Raw genomic sequence first — 21,942 nt, forward strand, 5'->3', positions numbered from 1 at the left:
TCTCTCAGCTTCACATGGAATTGCTTTGCTTGTCTTCAAACTAACTCTGGCAATCTCTTCTAATATTCTGGCTCCTTGTTCTGGGCCTTCAGCTGCCCGTACTGACGTGTACTGAATTGTCTGAAGTCACAAATGAACTCAACTCCACTCACTGCCCTGCACTGATCTCACTGACCTTACCACACTGCACTCACCTCACTGCACTCACCTCACTGCACTGCACTCACTGCACTCACCTCACTGCACTCACCTCACTGCACTCACCTCACTGCACTCACCTCACTGCACTGCACTCACTGCACTCACCTCACTGCACTCACCTCACTGCACTCACCTCACTGCACTCACCTCACTGCACTGCACTCACTGCACTCACCTCACTGCACTGCACTCACTGCACTCACCTCACTGCACTCACCTCACTGCACTCACCTCACTGCACTCACCTCACTGCACTGCACTCACTGCACTCACCTCACTGCACTCACCTCACTGCACTCACCTCACTGCACTCACCTCACTGCACTGCACTCACTGCACTCACCTCACTGCACTCACCTCACTGCACTCACCTCACTGCACTCACCTCACTGCACTGCACTCACTGCACTCACCTCACTGCACTCACCTCACTGCACTCACCTCACTGCACTGCACTCACTGCACTCACCTCACTGCACTCACCTCACTGCACTCACCTCAGTGCACTGCACTCACTGCCCTGCATTAATCTCACTGACTTCACCACACTGTGCTCCCCACACTGCACTCACCTCACTGCACTGCACTCACTGCCTGAACTGCACTTGGTCCACTGACCTCACTGCACTTGCTGTACTGCAGTGCCTGAGCTGCACTCACTGCACTGACTTCCAACTGACTGCACCAGCTGAAGGGAACTGAACTTAACTGACTGAACAGCATTGACTCTCTCCCTCCAATGCTCTTAAATAGCTTTTCTCCTGAGAGTTGCACATATCCTGTCTCTGACTCATTCTGTCAAATCTTTCTCTGATTTGTCATTTTGTCTGCCCCTCAGTTAGAGGTCATTGTTTGGGATCAAATGTACACATACTAAAGGATTCCAGCCACAGGGATTAAAGACGTGTACCAAGGGCCTATCTGCATTCCAGCCTTGTAGTCCCTAGGCAGTGCTCTGCAAAATCCATCAAAGCTGTGGCCAGCCCCTCCTTTCTGCCCCGCCTATGTCTGGAGTAAGATGCCCTGCAGGATCTGTCAAAAATGGTGGCTCTTGTCAAAAGGCAGCATTGGGACATCTCAGCCAGGAGCTGACACAGGAGCTGTCCACGGTGGCGACACCTTCTTTCCTGCCTCAGTCTTGGTGAAACACCACTGCAGGAGTGGTCCCATGGGAGCAGTTCACTGTGGCAGCATCTCCTCTCCAGCCTCCTTCCTGCCCCCCCAACAGTCCCACAGAGACAGCACCTCAGCAAAAACCTGCTATAGCCAGAAGGACTTCTCACCATAACCCCCAATGCAGATGGTGGTAGTGAAAAAAAGCCACCAACCCCTGAGCAGGAAAACCCACCAATCTCTGACCAGGAAAATCCACCAATCCCTGAGCAGAAAAATCTACCAATCCCTGAGCTCCTCAAGTTCAGGATTTGAAATCCCACCAATCCTTATTCTGGAAATCTCTGCCCTGAGAAGCTCCGCCCTCTCAGAAATCGTATAAAAGCCCTGCCCCTTGGTCCAATTTTCTGCTGCCCAATCCTGGGAGCAGAGTGCAGCCACCCCAGGATTCATCCCTCCACAACCTCGACTCTCCAATAAATCTTTCTCTTGAGATTTGCTGCCTGGCGGGACTCTCATCAGAAGAAGCCATGAAGCAATGAAGAGATGGGAAGGAGTGAGAAAGTGGAGCAGGGCTGAGGCTCCTTAGCTCCCCAGCCCAGCTAGGGATCCCCTCCCCTGGGGGCTGCAACCCCTCTGCTGAGAAGGCTTCCCCTCGGGGCTGTGTGGTTCCTGGGAGTCTGAGCCCCAGGTTACCCTTCCACCTGAGCAGAAACACGTCAGATCACATCTTTGGATGTGATCAGAGCAGTCATGTTGCTGGATTAAAATTCCTCTATAGGAAAAGTAGGGCACATTTAACTCAGTGTTATAAGTTCTCTTGGCCATCACATCGATAGGAACATAACGAGTACGAGCAGGAGGGTTTCCTTTGTTTTGTCTGGCCATTTATCATAGTGCCCCCTTCCCAGTTCTCTCTGGGGGGACATTCACTGTAATTGTTTTACTTGTATTGTTCTGTTTCCTCTTGATCCCTTCCTCCTCCTCCTCCTCCTCCTCCTCCTCCTTCTAATTAATCATTTTATTCGTTTACATTTCAAATGATATTCCCCCTTCCCGTTGCCCCTCCACAAACCTCCCATCCCATCCTCCTCTCCGCCCTCCTCTTTGCCTCTGTGAATTGCTTCTCCACCCACTCGACCACTCCCACCTCACTGCTCTAGCATCTCCTTACGCTGGGGCATCAAGATTCCACAGAACCAAGAGCCTCCCCTTCCACTGATGTCAGGTAAGGCCATCCTCTGCTTCATATGCGACTGGAGTCATGGGTCCCTCCATGTGTACTCTTTGGTTGGTGGTCTAGTCCCTGGGAGCTCCAGGTGGTCCAATTAATAGATATTTTTCTTCCTATGGGGTTGCAATCTCCTTCAGCTCCTTCAGTATTTCCCCTAACTCTTCCATGGGGGTCCCCATGTTCACTCTGATGGTTGGCTACCAGCATCCACGTCTGTATTGGTCAGGCTCTGGCAGAGCTTCTCAGGGGACAGCTATATCAGGCTCCTGTCAGCCGGTGCTTCTTGTCATCAGGAACATTGTCTGAGTTTGATACCTGCAGGTGGGATGGATCCCCAGGTGGGGCGGTCTCTGGGTGGCCGTTCCTTCAGTCTCTGCTCCACTCTTTGTCCCCGTACTTCCGTTTGTGTTCTCTTGTGTCTGGGTTACCTCATTCAGGATGCTCTTTTCTAGTTCCATCTATTTGTCTGCAAGTTTCATGAAGTCATTGTTTTTATAGCTGAGCAGTAATCCATTATGTAAACGTACCACATTTTCTGTATCCAGCTCTCCATGGAGGGACATCTGGGTCATCTCCAACTTCTGGCTATTATAAATAAGGCTGCTATGAACCTAGTGGAATATGTGTTCTTGTTATATGTTTGGTCATCTTTTGGATATATGCTCAGGAGTGATATAGCTGGGTCCTCAGAATTATTTTCTTCTTTTTTTTTTAAAGATTTATTTATTTATTGTATATAAGTACACTGTAGCTGTCTTCAGACACACCAGAAGAGGGCATCAGATCTCACTACAGATGGTTGTGAGCCACCATGTGGTTGCTGGGATTTGAACTCAGGACCTCTAGAAGAGCAGTCAGTGCTCTTAACCACTGAGCCATCTCTCCAGCCCTAGAATTACTTTCAATTTTCTGAGGAACCTCCAGACTGATTTCCAGAATGGTTGTACCAGTTTGAAATCCCACCAGCAATGGAGGAGTGTTCCTCTTTCTCCACATCTTTGCCAGCATCTGCTGTCACCTGAGTTTTTGATCTTAGCCATTTGGACTGGTGTGAGGTGGAATCTCAGGGTTGTTTTGATTTGCATTTCCCTCATGACCAAGGATTTTGAACATTTCTTTAGGTGCTTCTCAGACATTTGAGATACCTCAGTTGAGAATTCTTTGTTTAGCTCTGTATCCCATTTTTAATAGAGTGATTTGGTTCTCTGGAGTTTTAACTTCTGGGAGTTCTATGAAGCCACCGTTATGCTGATACCTTTCTGTGGAGCTCAGTTGAGTCACCGTGTGGAGGAAAACACCACACAAACTTAGTTTAGAATCAACAGGTAACTCAATCGCTGGGCACAGCAACTGGCATCCTAATTTGTCAGCCATTCTAAATATAACTCTTCCGGTTGGTGAATCCTGGTGGATTCGTCGTCTAAACCCGGGTCTTCTTGCTAGCTGCATTTTGTCGTCTAAGCTCTCCCCATCCGACAAGCTGGTCCCTTCTCTTCTGTTTTCTTATTTCAGACAGTAGCTTCCGTCCTGTATCTGCCGATCTTAGGTTTACTGCATAAAACCTTAATCACCAAGGAAGTGAGAAGGAGGCTGTGATTGGGGTGAGAGGCACCGAGCAGAGCTGGCCGTTCTACTGTGAGCCCAAATATTAGCAGTGTGGTGTGCTTTCTCTTGCTTTAGAAGTTTATTTCAGGGAAGAATCCTGCTGGCTCCTGCCTGGGAGAAAACTGTGTCGAACACGAAGAAGGGCTGGCTGAGATCCGTGTTTGCCAACATCTGTAATCCTAGATCTGACGAGGAGATGGGAAAGTTGTCTTTAATTTGAGGTCAATCTGGAATACAAAATGAACCCCAGGATTTGCAACCTGTGCCACAAAGTGAATCCTGGTCTCAGGAAACACCAATGGCAGACTGGAGAGATGGCTTAGCAGCTCCAAGCACTGGCTGCTCTTCCAGAGGACCCAGGCTCCCAGAACCCACATGGTGGTCCAGTCCCAGGAGTCCTGCCCCCTCTTCTAGCCTCTTCTAGCACCAGGCCTTCGAGTAGTGCACAGATGTCCATACATAGAAGGAAAACACTCATACTCATAAACAAAATAAAAATGGAAATAATAAACACCAATAACAATGGAGACAGACAGACAGGACAGACCTGGCTTAGTGCTCACAATGCACAGTTTTACTTCATTTTTCTTTCACTTACTTCATTTTACTTTCATTTTTCTATTATACATCCGCCTTCACCTGTGACTATCTCTCCATCCCTCTTCTCCAAAACCTCACTTCCCTACTCCACCCCTTCCTACCTTTCTTCCTTTCTCAGCACTGAGAGTTCACTAATGGGCCCCATGGTTTGCCCACCGGTGAGCTGTTTTCCTGTCTTTAAGCTTACAGTGATTGTCAAGGCCAGAATCTCCAGCTCTCTTCTGCACGGGCTGGTCCTGCCACGGGCTGGTTCTGCCATTCTTCTTCTCTGGGGTATGAAGAGCCAGCAACCTGCTCTCCAGATCTGGGGGGTTTATCTCTTCACAGGGAGACTTCCAGCTGGCTCCCCTCTTCTCGGCTGCCCCGCTAGTTTGTTCCCAGTCCCCAAGTGTCCTGTGGCTCATAGAGTGAGAGTCTGGCCTCTCTGGAAGATGCAGGCATAGAATGGGGCTGGCCCAAGAGGGGGTCTGTGTATACTCTGAGTGGATGAGCAGGAGAAGTGCAGCTGTCCGTGGTCTTTGGAGGTAGTTGTGCACCACAGAGAGCTGCTGGACTTGCTGTTTGCACTGCTGAATTTAGGTCTCGCTTAGGTCTTATTGTCAGGGTGACATGGTTGTGAACTGGGCTGCATGACCCACTTTCGGCTGCGGGAGCACCGTCAACCTGAATAAGGCAACTCTGGCTTTTTGGTATACAGATGGCGCTGCTCTTTCTTGTATGCTTTCTGTTTTGTCTTTTTCTATACTACATTTGTCCTCAAATACAACTTTGGTAAAGATTTCTGGAAAAGAAACTGAGGGCAAAACTAGAGAAGGAAATGGCTCTGATGTCTATTAGGAACAAACTGTTCTGGTCCTGGTCATTGAAGCAGTCAACTCAGGCACAGTGGGACAAGGGGTTCTGGATGTGGAGGCTGACTGCATTAGTTGTTCTCTGGGAAATCTTAGCCAACTCATGATGGTTACATTGTACCAGGAAATATTTGAAGAAGGAACTGTTTTAGTTAAGAGAACTGATGATCCCAAGGAAAGGGAACATTGAGCCAGGGTCACTAAGAACAGGGATGTACATGGAAGATACAAGGGACAAGATAGAGGAAAAATTAGCTGAGTCTACTGGATTAGAGAGCAATGGTGAGGGCCTCTAGGGGAGGAGATCTGTAATAATAGGAAGTTTGATTTGGAAATATTATTGGGGAAAATTGGAAGATATATATATATATATATGATAAAAAAGATAAAGAACAGATAGATGGACCCAGCGAGGGGGCCGTTGGATTAGGGAACTAACTGACCTTTTCCAGAAAGATTGGAACATTCTGATCTGAGCCCTGGCATTGTCTGCCTAAGAAAACTAGAGTACAGGATCTAAGAGACAGAATTCGGGCTTGTGAGGGAGCCCTGGGGAAGCCGCAAGAGAATCAATATTGCGTATGGGAAGAGTTTGAAAAGCACTAAAGACATAGATATTCAGATTAGATCAATAAACTGGAGGGAGAGAGTCTGCAAATTTAGACAAGCTGAAAATCCTAACCATACCCTGGCCTGTCTTACCCCTTTCCGTCCTCATACGAACGCTGTCACCTCACCTTCATGCCCAGATGACCTGCGATTTGGAGGGTTTTTTCGGGGAGTTAAGAGTTAATGTGTAACTTGCTTTTGCAGACACTGAACTGTGACATCGTGCACATTGTGCTTTCTGGTGAAAGTTACACAGGGTTTTCAGGGAAAACAATGGGTTTGAGGAAAATAATGAAAAGGTTTTTTGATTATGTATTAAGGTATCTCGAGGAAATGTGTAACCAATAAAAAAGACTGAGGTGAACTCGGAGGGAGGGAGAGAGAAAGAGATGGAGGGAGAGAGAGAAGCTGAAAGCCATCTCCAAGCTCAGCTTCAAAACAACAGTCAGCTGTCAGCCTGCACCGGCATCCTTGCCCGAGACTCTGATTTCACCCTGATCCAATCCTCCCATTCTCGAGAACCCCGGAACAACTGAGGCTGGTCTTCGGCATCTTATATTTTCTGGCCTTGCCCCCATTTTATCTTTTTAGGATGGGAATATTAGCAATTGGGAGATGGCCTCATTGGCAGGGGGCCCGACGCTCCATGGAGCTTATCCAAAACCAGGCACAACTGTATCCAAGTGCTCCTTCTGCAAGATGGGAGGTAGAGATATGAGAATCCTGGGAGCCTGGCCTGGGTGGAGGGTGGGGAGGGCAGCAAGCAGGCCCAGTTCAGTGAACACATCAGAGACAAACAAAACCAATTTGTCTCAAGGGGGAAGGCAAGGACTAACCTGGGGTTTGCCCTCCACATGCACACCCTGGCACTCTCACAGCTGCACCCCCATGCACAAACACATGCACGCATACACATGCACACTCACCATACACACATACACACACACACATGCACACTCACCATACACACACACACACACACAAACATGCCACTGTATGTGGACCACACTAAAGTGTCCATATATCGATTAGTTTGATTGGGGTTTCTTACGGGAGCTTGGGTAGGAGGTACTTCATAAGCTCTTAGATAAATGCCTTACCTGTGGCCATACAGCTGAGGAAAAGGACTCTCCCTCCAAGGGGTGTGGCCTTGTGATCGCTCTTCTTGGTTGTCAGCTTGACTACGTCAGGAATTAACTAAATTCAAGCAGCTGGGTACACCTGTGAGGTATTCTTCTTAATTAAATCATTTGAGGTGGGAAAACCGAGCTTTAACCCAGATCTTCCGAGGTAGAAAGATCCGCCTTTAATCTAGGTCACACCCTCTGGTAATAATCTGTGAAAGGACAAGGAGGAAGGAAGCTTTTGTTTTCTGCCTACTTGCCCTCACTCTCACTAGCAAGTCCGTTCCTTTGCTGGCTTCAAAGCCTCCTTCTACAGGACTCCTATGTATACTGAAGACAGGCTGAGACGCCCAGCCTCGTGGACTGAACAACTGTAGGATTTTTGTATTCTGTTGGTAGACAGCTACTGTTAGCCTGGCTGGACCACAACCTGTAAGCCTCTGTATCTAGATAGATCCATCTTATTAGTTCTGACTAATGCTGAGGTTATGACTTCTCCCCTGTAACTTGATTTCAATGTTGTAGGGTCTCAGAAGAGACTGAGCCCATACTTTTATTTTTATTTTTAAAAGGTTTATTATTTATTTATTTATTTATTTTATGTGAGTCCACTATAGCTGTCTTCAGACACACCAGAAGAGGGCATGGGATCCCATTAACAGATGGTTGTGAACCACCATGTGGTTGCTGGGAATTGAACTCAGGATCTCTGGAAGAGCAGTCAGTGCTCTTTTTTTTTTTTAATTCTTTTTTTCGGAGCTGGGGACCGAACCCAGGGCCTTGCGCTTCCTAGGCAAGCGCTCTACCACTGAGCCAAATCCCCAACCCCGCAGTCAGTGCTCTTAACTACTGAACCATCTCTCCAGCCCCCAAGAACAGTTTTACTCTTACCCATTTGGGCACATACCTCTTCAGGAAAAACTTTTAATGCCGTAATTTATCTTCCAGCATTGAATGCAAAAAGAAGATTCCACCATATTCAGTAATAATTCTAGTGATTCCAACAACTTTAATAAATGAAAAAGAGTGCTTTGGAGAAATGGCTCAGAATTTGAGAGCACATGCACATTTGAGTCCCAGCACCACGTTGGGCAGCTGGAAGCTGCCTGTGTCTCCAGCTCCAGCACGTCCAGTACTTCTGGCCTCGGTGGGCACTAACTCATGCACACAGCCACACATACACACGGTTCAAATGAAGACAAAAGTTCTAAAAAGAGTGTTTTTTATACTGTCAAATAAGACAGGATAAACATGGGTTTCTCACCAACAGTCAGGTCCGTACGTTCTTGGGGAACTTTCTTGGTAATTTTCCCTTGGCCTAACAGAAGGAAGCTGGCTAAATCCAAACAAGATGCAGATTCTACGGCAGTCCCTTCTACTCGTTACTCCTTCCTTTCAACACCACCCGGGGCCACACCCTGCGCAGAGCACGGTGAGGAATCCACAGATGTGTCTTAAAAACTAGTTACCCTGCTGCAGATATAATCCCTCCATTCTTAAACAGGCCATTTCTGGCAGCTGACAGAGTCTTACTCTGTTACTTTACACTGCCCTCAGGCGGTCTGGGGACAGCTCTGCCTTTGCTGCTCAGGTGAGGTTCCTGGCCTGCTCTCCCAAGTGCTGCAACTGGCAAGGAGTGGGGCCAGCGCTCCCAAGCTGCCTAGGCAAGAGGCGGGGCCATCTCATAGGTACTTATAGCATGGCTGTCAAGGATGGGGAGGTCTCACCCACACCCATGACACCATGGTTAGTTCTACTGTGCTGCCCAGGTGAAGTGCAGAGCCACTCTACCGTGCTGCCAGGTGGAGTGTTGTAGCTGAGGGGCGAGCCGAGGGGCGGGGCCAGCTCTCTGGTATTCACATACCACAACTAGGGCCAGCTCTCCCAAGTGCTGCAGCCATTGAGGGGCATAGCCAGCTCTGGGCATGCCTTGGACATAAACATAGTCCCAGGTGGCAGCCCAGAACAGAGATGTCCATATGGCCTTTGGTAGTAAAAGGGTAACATCGACATAGACCCCCACTGCCACAAACCCAGACACTGCCCTCAGTGGCAGCGCAGGTCAAGACCTAACCATGGCCTCAGGGAGCAGTGTAGGCTACTCCCATCGTTTCTAATCACTCGCACATCTCCAGCTCCTCCTCTCATAGTGTACGCACTGTCCTGCTTCTCTTTCTTTCCCATCTCTCCACACTTGTTCCTCTCGGCAGGCAGGGATGGTCTGGTGTGGTCTGAATAACGACAGAGGCTTATATTATTAATTATAGCATTAGGCCTTAGCTTACTCTTGCTCCCATCTAGCTCTTACAACTTAAATGAACCCAATATATATATATATATATGTGTGTGTGTGTGTGTGTGTGTGTGTGTGTGTGTGTATAAAATTAACCCATATATGTAGGTATGTATGTATGTTCTGCTACATGGCTCATAATTTACCTCTCCTCAGTGCCAGCCTGCTTCTTCCTCCACAACTGCCCTCTCCGATACCACACTCTCTCCCACAGTTCCATTCTCCTCCCGGAAGTCCTACCTTCTACTTCCTGCCTAGCTATAGGTCGTTCAGCTCTTAGGAGACCCATCAGAAGGTGATGGAGAAGATGTTTACAGGTGATGTTTAACAGTATCTGGCCTGCAGTCAGATCTCTGCGTGTACAGACACCAGCATTTGAACAAGGCAGAGACGATCTTTACACAGTGCTCCAAAACATCCCCCACACAGCTCCGTGTCTATGTGTCTATGTGCACATGCTCATATGTGCTGTGTCTGCGGTGCTCATGGAGGTCAGAGGACAACTTGCTGGAGTGCATTTTTTCCTTGCGTCATGGGCATCCCTGGTTTGAACTCAGGTCGCCAGACTTGGAAGGAGACTTGTGGCTCCCCACTCCCTGTTTTCTGACTGCAGTTTCTTAAGATCTTGGGAGGCTCTAAGCTGTGGGAGCTGCTGGTACTTTTGAAAAGGCTGTCGTTGCCTCAAGCCTCAGGGGAAGCACAGCTAACTAACGATGCTCTGAACGTGGACGATAAAGCAAAGTGAAGTGTATTGAGTCCATTCTTGGTTAGCAAACCACATGCAAGGTGCTGCTGGTTCTGGTTCTGATGGTGAGATTAGGAGATGGAAACCACAGCTAGTATACAGAATCCCACATACATTATATTTTAGACATATACACACGCACACACGCACACTAACAGCAGGTAATGAGAAAGGATTATTATAAAATTCAGTAAACTAAGATAACTAAGACCTGAATACTGTCACATAAGCATGCAGATGCTGGCAAGGTGAAGCTGATAGCTGATGTGGTCCTCAGAGACTAGGAAGTGTGTAGAATTCACAATGCAGTTGCCCTGGAGAAGGTGATGTGCCAGGGAGAACAGGGCAGGGCATAGAGGCTTCCACATTTGGGATAGGCTAGGAAATTCTCACAGAGCCAGTATTCATTCCGGCATTTTTTCATTTCTTATCTTCAGATCGTGCTTAATGGTAAGTGGTTGAAGGGGGGAGTAAGTGAATATATCATAAATAAAAGTAAAACTGTTACTGGATAGAGCCCTAGTGTCCCACACCGAGAAAGGAAATTGCAGTCTAAGAGCCAGCAAAGGCTTGAGAGAAGCAGCACGTTGGGGATGAGGCTGGGCTAGGGTAACTCCGAAAGCAGGAGTGGCTGACTCTCTCAAGGGCCACTGAGGGGTGGAGGAAGATTGGCCAGATGGCTTTGAACTTTATCCAGATGATCAACTGGTTAAGTGTACATGAGAGTGTAGGCCCAGTTAAGACTGCCAAGTTGGGGGCTGGGGATTTAGCTCAGTGGTAGAGCGCTTACCTAGGAAGCACAAGGCCCTGGGTTCGGTCCCCAGCTCCGAAAAAAAGAACCAAAAAAAAAAAAAAAAAAAAAAAGACTGTCAAGTTGACTTTTTCCCCAACACATAAACAATTCCCCCAGACACACACCATTTCAGAGTAAAGAAAAGACAACCTGTGCGTTGAAAATCATTTAATGAGAATTATACTTTTTCTCTATCAGATTAGATCTGTTCTAGTGATTATTGTCTGGTGTTACAAGCTCATCTGTCTCAGAGTTGGTTAGTGTGCATGAAGCTACTTAAGAAAGATATGGACAAGCACAGCTCACTGGTCCCCCTGAGCACCTCACAAGACTGGGAACATCCTCTCAAGGGTTAAAACAGACGGGCATACGGGCTGAGAATTTATTTTGAAGGCAGGATAAACAGGCCAGCTCTAAGAAGATACTGTTTTGAAAGCTCACACGTTTCATAAGTTTCTGAGTTCAGGCAGTCTCAGTTCTCATCCACTGAGTCCTGGGCCCTCAAAAGCCCTCCAGGTCCACCACAGAGGCTGTTCTAACTGGGTGCTGAGCCTATACAAAGCCCTGGCACTCACACAACTGCCATTCCCCAAGATCAACTCGTCTCCTGTAAATATGTGCTGTTTGTATCCGGCACAGGGCTGATGAAGATGGATCCCGATGGAGCCTACTGTGCATTACTTCCTGATGTGCAGAGATGTGTGTGGTGAGACTGTGCGGGATGCTGGGAGCAGTGTGCAGTGCGTTGGGAGACTGAGAAGTGAAAGCCCTGTTGGTTTGAGGGGAAAGCAAGGAAGTGTGACCTTTCCCATAGCTACTCCCACAGTGAGAAAGAGACAGAGTGAGCTGAGTAGAAGTGCACTGCGGTCAGACTCCACAGTTCCGAATATACCCGGATAGATCTCGGTTTTTACAGTGTCTTTGCCATGCCACCCTGTAGAGGAAAGAAACATGGGGATAAATGGTTAACATGTGTCTCCTCTGGTGCACACACTCAAACCCTGGGGACAGAATACTGCAATCATGACACTAAAGGAGATTGGGTTCAGGGCCAAGAGCTGCTGTGATGCACGCTGTGCCTGCACCCAGAACAGGCTACTGACTGTGGGCCTGGGTCTACATAGCTGTTTGTGCTCTGATGTTGTAGAACCCACGGGTTCTACAACTCATCTGCAGGCCTGAGAAGGAAGTAGTCTCATGGGGGGGGGGCTCTCAAAACCTGGAGGAATTCCCTAAAAGTGATGATGCAGGAAAAGCTCCCAACTGTACCCACAGTTCTCAGAATGGCACACACTGCTTATGTCATGGTTTGAATATGCTTGGCTCATGGAGTGGCACTATTTGGAGGTGTGGCCCAGTTGAGGTAGGTTTGTCACTGTGAGCATGGGTTTAAGACCCTCACCCTAGCTGCCTGGAAGCCAGGATTCTCCTAAAGCCTTCAGATGAAGATGTAGAACTCTCAGCTCCTCCTGCACCATGCCTGCCTGGATGCTGCCATGTTCCCACCTTGATGATACTGGACTGAACCTCTGAACCTGTAAGCCAGCCCCAATTAAATGGTGTCCTTATAAGACTTGCCTTGGTCCTGGTGTCAGTTCACAGTAGTAAAAGCCTAACTGAGACAGCATATGTCAACAGAGCCAACCATTCCCCTCCAAAGTCCCAACATACCATGCTCGAATGCCTTGGGGATCCCTCACAACTCTCTTCGCACATTGTATGGCTTGAGTGATGTCATCCTGCAGCAGAGCTGAAGGACAGGAGTGAGGAATGTCAAGGACATTATAGAACCACTTCAGGTCAGATCCTGCCAGCTTCCTCTGGGGCAGTGAGCAGGGAATTCAAGGAACTATTTCCCAAGTGTCTGTGCGTGCGTGATTGCTGGAGACAGTCTCTTGATTCTCTCTCAAAACCATGTCTGCAGTAACAAATACTGACCCGAATTCACATCTTAACGAGGGAATAAAATTACAGTAGCAATATTCTGTGCTTGAAACAGCACACTTAAGTCTTCTGTCTTAAAGCAGCTGGGCTCCTTCTGTGTGACTTGGTGTGAGTCACCCTATTTCTCGTTCATAGGGTCCCCGGTGGGTCTAGGATATGCTTGAGTGGTCGTGGGTTTGAGCCTGTGTAACTACTTGGGTTCTTAGCATCCCAGCCCTGATGAAAACTGAGGAAGCCTTTTGGGTGGTGAGGACACACTGGAGGCTGTGTGTCTGTGCGCTAGGGTGAGGGAAGCCCCTCTCCATTCACACACTGGAAAACAGGGCAGACAGAGACCTGTCACCTGAGCATCCACCAGTGAAAATTTATCCTAAAGAAAAACCAGGGGCTGGAGAGAAGCTCACTGGCTAAGAGCACTGGATGCTCTTCCAGAGGAGTTGATTCCCAGCACCCACATGGCAGCTCACAACTGTCTGTAACTCCAGTTCCAGGAGCTCTGGAGCCCTGTCTGGCCTCCACAGTTGCCAGGCTCACTGATGCACAGACCCCTATGCAGGCAAAAGTCCCACACACATAAAGATGAATCAATACTTTAGAAAAGAAAGCAGCGTGTAGGCCTTTCTCTTCCTAACTCTGCATCTGCTGTAGAACAAGGAGCCCCTCTGCTCTAAGACATCGGACTAGAGCTTGCTGTCTTCAAGCACGGTGTTGCTACCGTAAGTTTATTCCCTCTTAAAGATGAGATTCCGGGTCAGTATTTGTTACCGCAGATGTGTTTTTCAGTGATAGCTATGTCATGCATCTGTGTAAGTATAATTTATGTAAAACTGTAAAATCGTCATGTGTCTTCACATGAGCGCATATGTGCATCATATAACTTTACATGCATCATATAACCTTACATGTATGGACAGCAGGATTGACATTCCGCAGGAGCGTTTCCCAAAGGCTTCCACTTAAGTGGATGCTCGCAGTTCCCAGGCTGAGAATGTCTCTCCTTTGCTGGTGTTTCGAACTCTTCTCGGTGACTACAGCTGAGTGTGCAGAACGCTCCTTCAGTCAGACTAAGCAAGGCGCAAAGAATGAACGCCCCAAGTCCATCTTCTCTCAGGAAAGTTAGCAACCAAGTTTGACAGAGCAGGAACTCATACAGGTCACTGTAGAGGACTGCCCCAGGAGCAGTCCCAGTGTTTCTGAGGCAGGGTCTGCCATTGGGACCTGGCTTGCAGAGCAGGCTGTGCTGGGTTGGCCAGTGAGCCCCACGCCCCTGCCTGTGTCTCACTCCCGGGTGCTGATGTTACAAATGCTCCTCACCAAACAGCTTTTCTGTGCTGCTGGGGTCAAACCGGCATGACTCTTCCTTCAGAACTGTCTGTCCAGCCTTTACTTATTTCGTTTTACTCATTCATTCATTGAGTTTGGCAGTGCGACCACGGGCCCTCTGACAGAGCTTTCTATCCCCAAACTACACCACAACCTAATGCCTTAGTTGGCTAATTTTGATGTAGTTAACAGCGACTCTAACAGTAAAGCAGTTTCCCCAGGCTCCTGATGCTTCCCCCAGTGTTTGCCTCCTGCACAGCGTCTCTGCTCTTGCAGTTAGAGCAGATGGCTTGTTGGCTGCCACTGTAACCCGCCTTGTCTTACCGCTGCAGGGTATCCCACAGGCGTTCTTTGCTCTTGGGGTTTTGCCGTCATTACACCAGTATCGGCTATTGATCTGAAATATCCCATAGTCGGTGCTTTGGTCTCCAGGGTTGTAGTTTCTGGCTTGTGTGTTATAATTGCTCTCATGCTGAGCTAAACACACCCCTGAGAAGAAAGAGAAAATTTATCCATAAGCGTCAACAGCAAATGATCTATATTTGATACCAAAATCAGAATTTTGAGCTGGCTGTAGTTTAGAAGTGATGTACTCCAAGTACAATTATGTGGTTAAATTATATAAGATGCTCCACTATTCAGTCTGGGTCTGGCTGTGCTGCCCAGCGTAGTCTCTGGTCCCAAGTGATCCTCCTGCCTCTGCCCTTTAGTAGGTGGAACTGGTGTGCCCAGTCAGCAAGTGATTTCAAGTGTCCCAAAGAGAACCCCTTTCAGGACAAATCAATTTCCACAAAGAATAACCTGGTTAAGGTACTTTAAAAACATACACCTGTCACGGTGCTCAATTTCATTCCCAGCAGTCAGTAGGCAGAGGCTGGTGAATCTGTGTGAGTTTGAGACTAGTCTGGTATGCATAGCAAGTTCCAGGCCAGTTAGTGCTATAAAGTGAAATCATGCCCCTTCCAAATAAAATAGCTATTTCTTCTATTGCTTTTACCCTCCCACGCCCCATCTCATCCTTTAAGACACCTCTGTCTAAAATAGAAATGCAAATAGTAGTTAGGCACAAATTAATATGAAATATGTATGCTGCTAGAAGTATTAATATTAGAAAAATAAGGATTTTGTCAGAGAGATTGTTCTTATAACCAATGTGAAGTTTCATGTTAAGTTGGAATCCTTTCTTCTACTATGTGTTCCTAAGTATCCTTCTTTGGTGCTGAGCTTGCAATCCCCTGCCTCAGCAACCCATTGCTTGGATTTTGGGAGTGTGCACCATCACGAATGTCTAATGGGAATACTGAAAGCAAGAATATCAGAACAGAAAAGGCTATTCTGCAATTTCATCCATCCACCCACCCACACGTACATCTCTCTGTTGAGTAGGGACCACGTGAACCGAATCTTATTGTGCTAACATAGATGGTAGAAGGCATAAGAACTGTTCCTCATCTGCATCTTCGGTTGTGTGAAACTAAAGGCCACCCCAGAGTGAAGAACACCACTAAGTCTCTCTATACTCAGATCCCGAGGACCTCATTTACACAGCAAGTAGAGGTCAATATGAGCCCTGAGCCCTCTGCCCTGTGTAGACAGGTAAAAAAATTGAAATTTTTTTAATCTCAAAAGTTGCCCACCATGGTAAGAGAAGGGAAGACAAATACCATGGCAGTCCAGGATCTCAGACCCCAAGTTCTGAATGACTGAGTCTCCCCTCTGTTCTCAGCCCCCTTTCTCATGGGCTGCCGAGTCTGAAGCAACTGGAAAACCTAGTGACAGTCCATGGGCACCTCAGGTCCTATCGCCTTAGCATGGCACACAAAGTCCCTTCCAAGTCCTCACCCAGCATCTCTGATCCAAAAGACAAAGACTGTTGCTTTTAGTCAAATTAACTCAAACACACAGGGAACAAACACGAGAAACACGAGAGCGTGTTGTGCAGTTCCCTCTGGTCACCCATTGCTGCCTTGTCCCTGTTCTAAAAGTTTAGCTGGAGGCATCAAGAAGAGAGACTTACAGTCTGCCAGGCTGACTCCATAGTAGCCAGACATCCCATTCCTTTTCAGAGTTCTGGCGAACTCACAGCGTTCATAGGTCTTGGCCTGGACAGAGGCAGAGAGCAGGAGGAACCCCAGAACTAGGAGAGCCTTCATGGTGACTGGAAGCTGGACCAGCTGCCGGCTGACTAGAGAAAGCCTGCCTGCTATTTAAGCATCCTCCAAGTTCCTCCTTTCCTGACAGCTTGTGGCTTCCTACTTTGGAGCTGTGTGCAAAGCAGGAAGTCCCTCCATCTGTGGACTTTAGCATCTGATGTGCTTTCCCCATATATCTGATGAGTGATGTTCTGGTGGCCCAGGAATAACAGTATTTATTTTAAATTGCTCAAAGCTTTGTCTCATTAAGAATGGGGAAGTACTTCAGTTTCTAAAGGAGGCATTTTTCTTCCATTTGATTATGAAGTTAGGCAAAAAAGTAACTAGTACTTGCAGTTAAAACCAGAACTCCTTTCGCCAGCATGCCTTCATAGTAAACTATTTCTGTGTGCATCCGACATTTTGCACTGATTTGTTTTTAATCTTTCGTGTGTATCTTTCCCCCGGTGGACCTGCCACACGTACCTGTTCTCAGGAAGGATGCATCACATGTCATCACACGCTTAGCTGACTCCTGCCCTGGAGTGTTTCGTGGTCTGGTTCATTTTGTGCAGTGTAGTGCGGTGCACTGGGCGCAGCTGTCCTGCCCCTTTCACACTGTGCGCTCGGCATCTCCTCTCTACATTAGAAAGGAAAACATCAAACGGAACCAAACACAGACAGCCAGCTATGCGCAGACTTCAAGAGCGACCATCTCGGGGAGCTGCGCCTATTTTTTAAATAAAGTTTTCATTTCCTGATACAGAGGTGATGACAACTGGAATGTTTTTTCTTGATTTTCAACCGTTATTTGCATTTTATGCATATAGGCCTTTTTGCCTGCCCGTATGTCCGTGTGTCCTCTATGTGCCTGATCCCTTGGTGGCCAGAACAGGGTGTCAGATGCCTGGAGTGGAGTCCCAGGCAGCTGTGGGCAACTGCATGGGTGCTGGTGTGTGAACCTGGGTTCTCTGGGGGAATGGTTGCTCTCAAGTGTTGAGCCATCTCTCCAGCCCCTGTGGATGTGTGTGTGTGTGTGTGTGTGTGTGTGTGTGTGTGTGTGTGTATCCTTTAAATATATATTTACTGTCACTGTCTTCAGACACACCAGAAATGTTCATCAGATCCCATTACAGATGGTTGTGAGCCACCATGTGGTTGCTGGGAATTGAACTCAGGAACTCTGGAAGAGCAGCCAGTGCTCTTAACTGCTGAGCCATCTCTCCAGCCCCTGAATCTTGCTATCTTTAAGAAAGGTAGTGAGATTTCCCAGATTTGTTTGTCATATGGCCCTTGTTATGTAGCCCCGGCTGGCTGAGGGTTTGTAGGCCCAGTGTCTGTCTCTAAGTGCTGGGACTGTGGACATTTCCACAGCATGAAGCACAGCTACCTTTTGCTTACTCTTGACTCACAATCTATTCAGCCTCCTTGTGGCCAGATGTGGAGGAAAATGGTTGCCTATGCAGAGTGGCAGGGGCTTCAGGCCTAGGAGAGGGACTCCATGGAGTTTTTAGTTGACTTTTGACTAACATCTAAAATGCTAATCCATGTAAAAGACAAAGATTTTGTCAGTTTATGTTTCTAAGAATGCCCTGTGGGTGGAGGGCTGGGCCCTCAGTTCCCATGCAAATGCCATTAAAATACTGACAAAAGATTCTTAAGTGCACGTGTCAGGTGGAGCTGACTGACATTTTCTAGCACATACTCTGGAAGCTGAGGTAGGCATTCATCTGAGCACAGGAGCTGGAGCGCCTCCTGAGAGCCACAGTGAGGGAGCTCAAAACCCAAGCAGAGGGACCCACGTGGTGACTCTTGATAACTCCAGTCCAGGGGGTCTGACACCTTCTTCTGCCTCCACCACACCAGCAGAGACACAAGCAGGCAAAACGTGCATATACACAAAAAGAAATATTTTTAAATATATAAGCCAAAAAACAAAGCAAAACAAAAACAAACAAAATACTCCATGATAAAGGTACAATAGGAGAGTGGACACCAATCGTGTACAGGAAGAAAAATCAAGAAAAAGCAAGCTGGCTCTTGACCTACAGCCTAGCAAGTGCTACGTGTAGAAGCCACGCTGCACGGCAGTTCAGGAGAAGTAAGACCGAATGGATATCTCCGTGTACAGGGGTGAAACCCCCAGACAGGAGACCAGCCTGCTGACTCTTCGGTCTGCAGAGAAAGATGGGAGTCCGTCTGGGAATGACGGTTTACAGACCCTGGACTTGTCCACCATTCATTACACAGCTGCGGTCTGAGACGCAGGTTGGTGGCACAGTGCTGCCTACATCCATAAGGCATTTCTAAACCCACACACTTAGCAAACAAAGAAATGGAAAAGGGGCAGGAGGAGTGAGTCACAGAAAAAGGCAGATGTTAAATAGGGAAATTAGAAAAGTCTACAGTCTAAGTCCCAAGCCATTCCCTCGCCCCCTTCCTTTGTTGTTACTGAGACGAGTTCTCACTCTAGCCCAAGCGACCCTGGAACTCGCTGTCAAGTTCACCTTTTGAGTGCTCAGCGTTTCTGTCTGTCCCAGCCTCATGTGCACTGGGATTTCATGTGAGCCACAAAGCCCCTCACTTTGAATCAGCCGTTCCTGAGTTCTGGGCACCTTGATTTCTGTCTGTTATGATTATCTCCCAGGCAGGAGCCAGTAGGATCCCCCTCTGGGGTAACTTTTGTCCTACTGTTGCTAACATTCAGGTCCAGAATAGCAAGTTCTGCCCAATTCCCTCTGCTATGCCCCACCCTGCTCAGACTTTCCATTCGGTTCCACGGAGCTTAAGACTATTTACAGTCAACCAAAGCTCACCAGACACTAGAGGAAAGCCAGTGCCGGAAGGACAAAACAGAGAAGAGGGACTAAATAATGGTTCTCAACCTGTGGGGTACAACCCCTTCCCAATATCAGAGACCCTGCATACCAGACATTTACATTACAATTCACAACAGTAGCAAAATTACAGTTATGAAGGACCAACGAAAATGATTTTATGGTCGGGGTCACCACAACATGAGGAACTGTGTTAAAGGGTCGCATCATTAGGAAGGTTGAGAACCACTGGAAGAGGAAATGAAGCAGCACAAAATAAAAATAGGAATTAGAATGAATGTTTTGGAGATCAGAAAGAATACCACATGTATGGAACAAGCAAAGCCTCTGTAATAAAGAATAAAGAAAAATATAAATTATAAACCAGGACATACTTAGAATGAGATTGGAAACTGGAAGGGAGATGGTGCCTGGGAATCCCATGAATAAACTGTTTTTCTGTAGATGACTTTCTGGTCTCGTGACTAAAGTTCCCAGTACCCTCAGGCAACCTAGGTGTTTGAGTGTCTTGTAATGCTATTCCTTCAATCCTAGTCTCTCTCTCTCTCTCTCTCTCTCTCTCTCTCTCTCTCTCTCTCTCTCTCGCTCTCTCTCTCGCTTGCTCTCGCTCTTGCTCTTTATTTTTTTTTTTGTTTGATTTTTGTTTGTTTGGTTTTTGAGATAGGGTTCTCTGTATAGTTTTGGCTATCTTGGAACTTGCTCTATAGACCAGGCTGGCCTCAAACTCACAAAGATCCACCTGCCTACACCTCTGGCTCTATTTTCTACTAGTAGTGAATAATTAAAATTTATTTGGGTCACTATATAAGGATGGGGAGGGCAAGAAAGCAAACAGCTTTTGAAAATCCTTGATATTGTAAATCAAGATTCCCTGGGGTGCCGAAAGCTAGTCTCTGGTGTGTTTTGTCAGAGTGAAGATGGTGTTGTAGGCCTATGTCCTGTGGCTGTTGAGGACCCCAGGAGACCCCGGGTGGGCAGCTGCACTCCATTCATTACTTGGAGATGCTATGGTCTGGCATACAGAAGACCCACCCTCACCTGTGTTGTGGCAGCAAAGTTTCTAAGAAAAGATTCGAAGGAGGTAGGGGTAGAATAGCCCTTTCTGTTCACCTGAGAGAAAACCAGATGCTAAAAGGTTCTTTCTCCACTGTGGAGCAATCCTTCATCTAGATGGACAATAATTTTGTGACAAAAGACCAGCACCCCTATGCATTCTGGGTCAGATTTGCTTCCTGTCTTAGCAATCATTGACCCCAGTGCATACACAGCAACTAAATGAGTTGCACTGGGTTGATAGGAAATGGTACATAATTTGAGTGCACTTAATCTAGAGCAGTGTATTTTTATTAAAAGACTAATGACCACTTTCTGGCTTTTTAGTAATCAGTAACTGCAACTGAAACTGTTCTCACTGAAAACTAGATGGAGATGCTGGCAAGCTGGGCCTTCTGCCACCATGCAAAGCTATAGACCAGGCTGCCCTCGAACTCACTGATGCTTAATACTGGCTACCATCTAGTTACTATTGCCTTTGGAATCAGGTTTACTGTAAGAATATTATAGGGGACCAAGCAAAAGGAATTATTTAGACTGCACTGCTAACCCCGTGCTGCAGTTTTGAGCAAGACTCAGAAGCTGGCTGTGGAAACATGGTAGCCTGAAAAACATCTGTAGCCCAGTGAGATCCTGCTATGCACTGACACCACCACCCAACCCAGTGGCCCTCGTAATTCGCCACTGCTGCTGCACACTCACTCTCTCTGCACAGTTCCTCAATCCCTGCGTTCCTCCCCTCCTGCTCTGCCTGTGGAAATCAACTAGGTCTCTGAAACTCATTTCCATGCCATCAGACAGCAATGTTTTTTCCTATTTTCTTCAGTAGTGTTTTGAGAGTGTTTCTGTTGCACTTTCCTGCTTGCAACTTTCTCTTCTACTAATCTTTTTTTTTCTTTTTTCTTTTTTTTCCGGAGCTGGGGACCGAACCCAGGGCCTTGCGCTCGCTAGGCAAGCGCTCTACCACTGAGCTAAATCCCCAACCCTCTCTTCTACTAATTTGAGAAAGAACAAGTCATGCATATTGCTGAAGGAGCTAAGGGAGGGTGATCAGCATTGAGAAAGATGGCCATGTGGAAAAGGCATGGAAGCAATGCCATACACATCTGGGAGAGTCACTGAAAACAGTTGTAGAAGTAAAAACATTTTGGTACAAAGGATACTGAATGTTAAGACCCTTGTGTAGATGTGTTTGAAATGTGGAACCAGTTTTGCGAAAGACATGCTTGGTTTTAAGCTCTTAACTAGCTTTTGACAGCTTTCTATTTGGGGTGTCTTTGCACCTTTGCAGCCTAATGCTGTCAGTGGGCAATGTTGGTTCTGAGGTGTAAGCAACTCTAACTGCCTATGTTGGCCAATTAATTGTTGCTAGGGAACCAGAATGCCTTTGCCTTCGTAGAACTTATACAGACCCCAGACTCAAATAGTATCAAGAGCAGAGAACATTTATTCTGCAGAAATAAGCAGCGTGCAGGTGTTATCACT

At 47.2% G+C, this 21,942-nt stretch overlaps 2 protein-coding genes across 3 annotated transcripts in view; both read right to left on the reverse strand.

The window, feature by feature from the left end:
- Positions 1 to 11,321: 11,321 nt before the first annotated feature.
- On the reverse strand, positions 11,322 to 16,667 carry Lyz2 (lysozyme 2). Of its 2 annotated transcripts, XM_039078440.2 has the most exons (5): positions 16,453 to 16,667; positions 14,760 to 14,924; positions 14,015 to 14,146; positions 12,840 to 12,918; positions 11,322 to 12,102 (listed from the first exon to the last, which is right to left on the reverse strand). In XM_039078440.2, the coding sequence occupies exons 1-5, from the start codon at positions 16,586 to 16,588 to the stop codon at positions 12,036 to 12,038; spliced, it is 579 nt and encodes a 192-aa protein (XP_038934368.1). In that variant the 5' UTR covers positions 16,589 to 16,667; the 3' UTR covers positions 11,322 to 12,035.
- Positions 16,668 to 17,058: 391 nt separating this feature from the next.
- The window catches only part of Cpsf6 (cleavage and polyadenylation specific factor 6), an 89,260-nt gene continuing 84,376 nt past the window's right edge, over positions 17,059 to 21,942 (reverse strand). The window contains exon 10 of the mRNA XM_063263231.1: positions 17,059 to 17,207. The gene's annotated coding sequence lies outside the window, so the exon portion shown is untranslated. The remainder of the gene's footprint in view (positions 17,208 to 21,942) is intronic.

The sequence above is a fragment of the Rattus norvegicus genome, chromosome 7, assembly GCF_036323735.1.
Source record: "Rattus norvegicus strain BN/NHsdMcwi chromosome 7, GRCr8, whole genome shotgun sequence".
Classification (NCBI taxonomy): domain Eukaryota; kingdom Metazoa; phylum Chordata; class Mammalia; order Rodentia; family Muridae; genus Rattus; species Rattus norvegicus.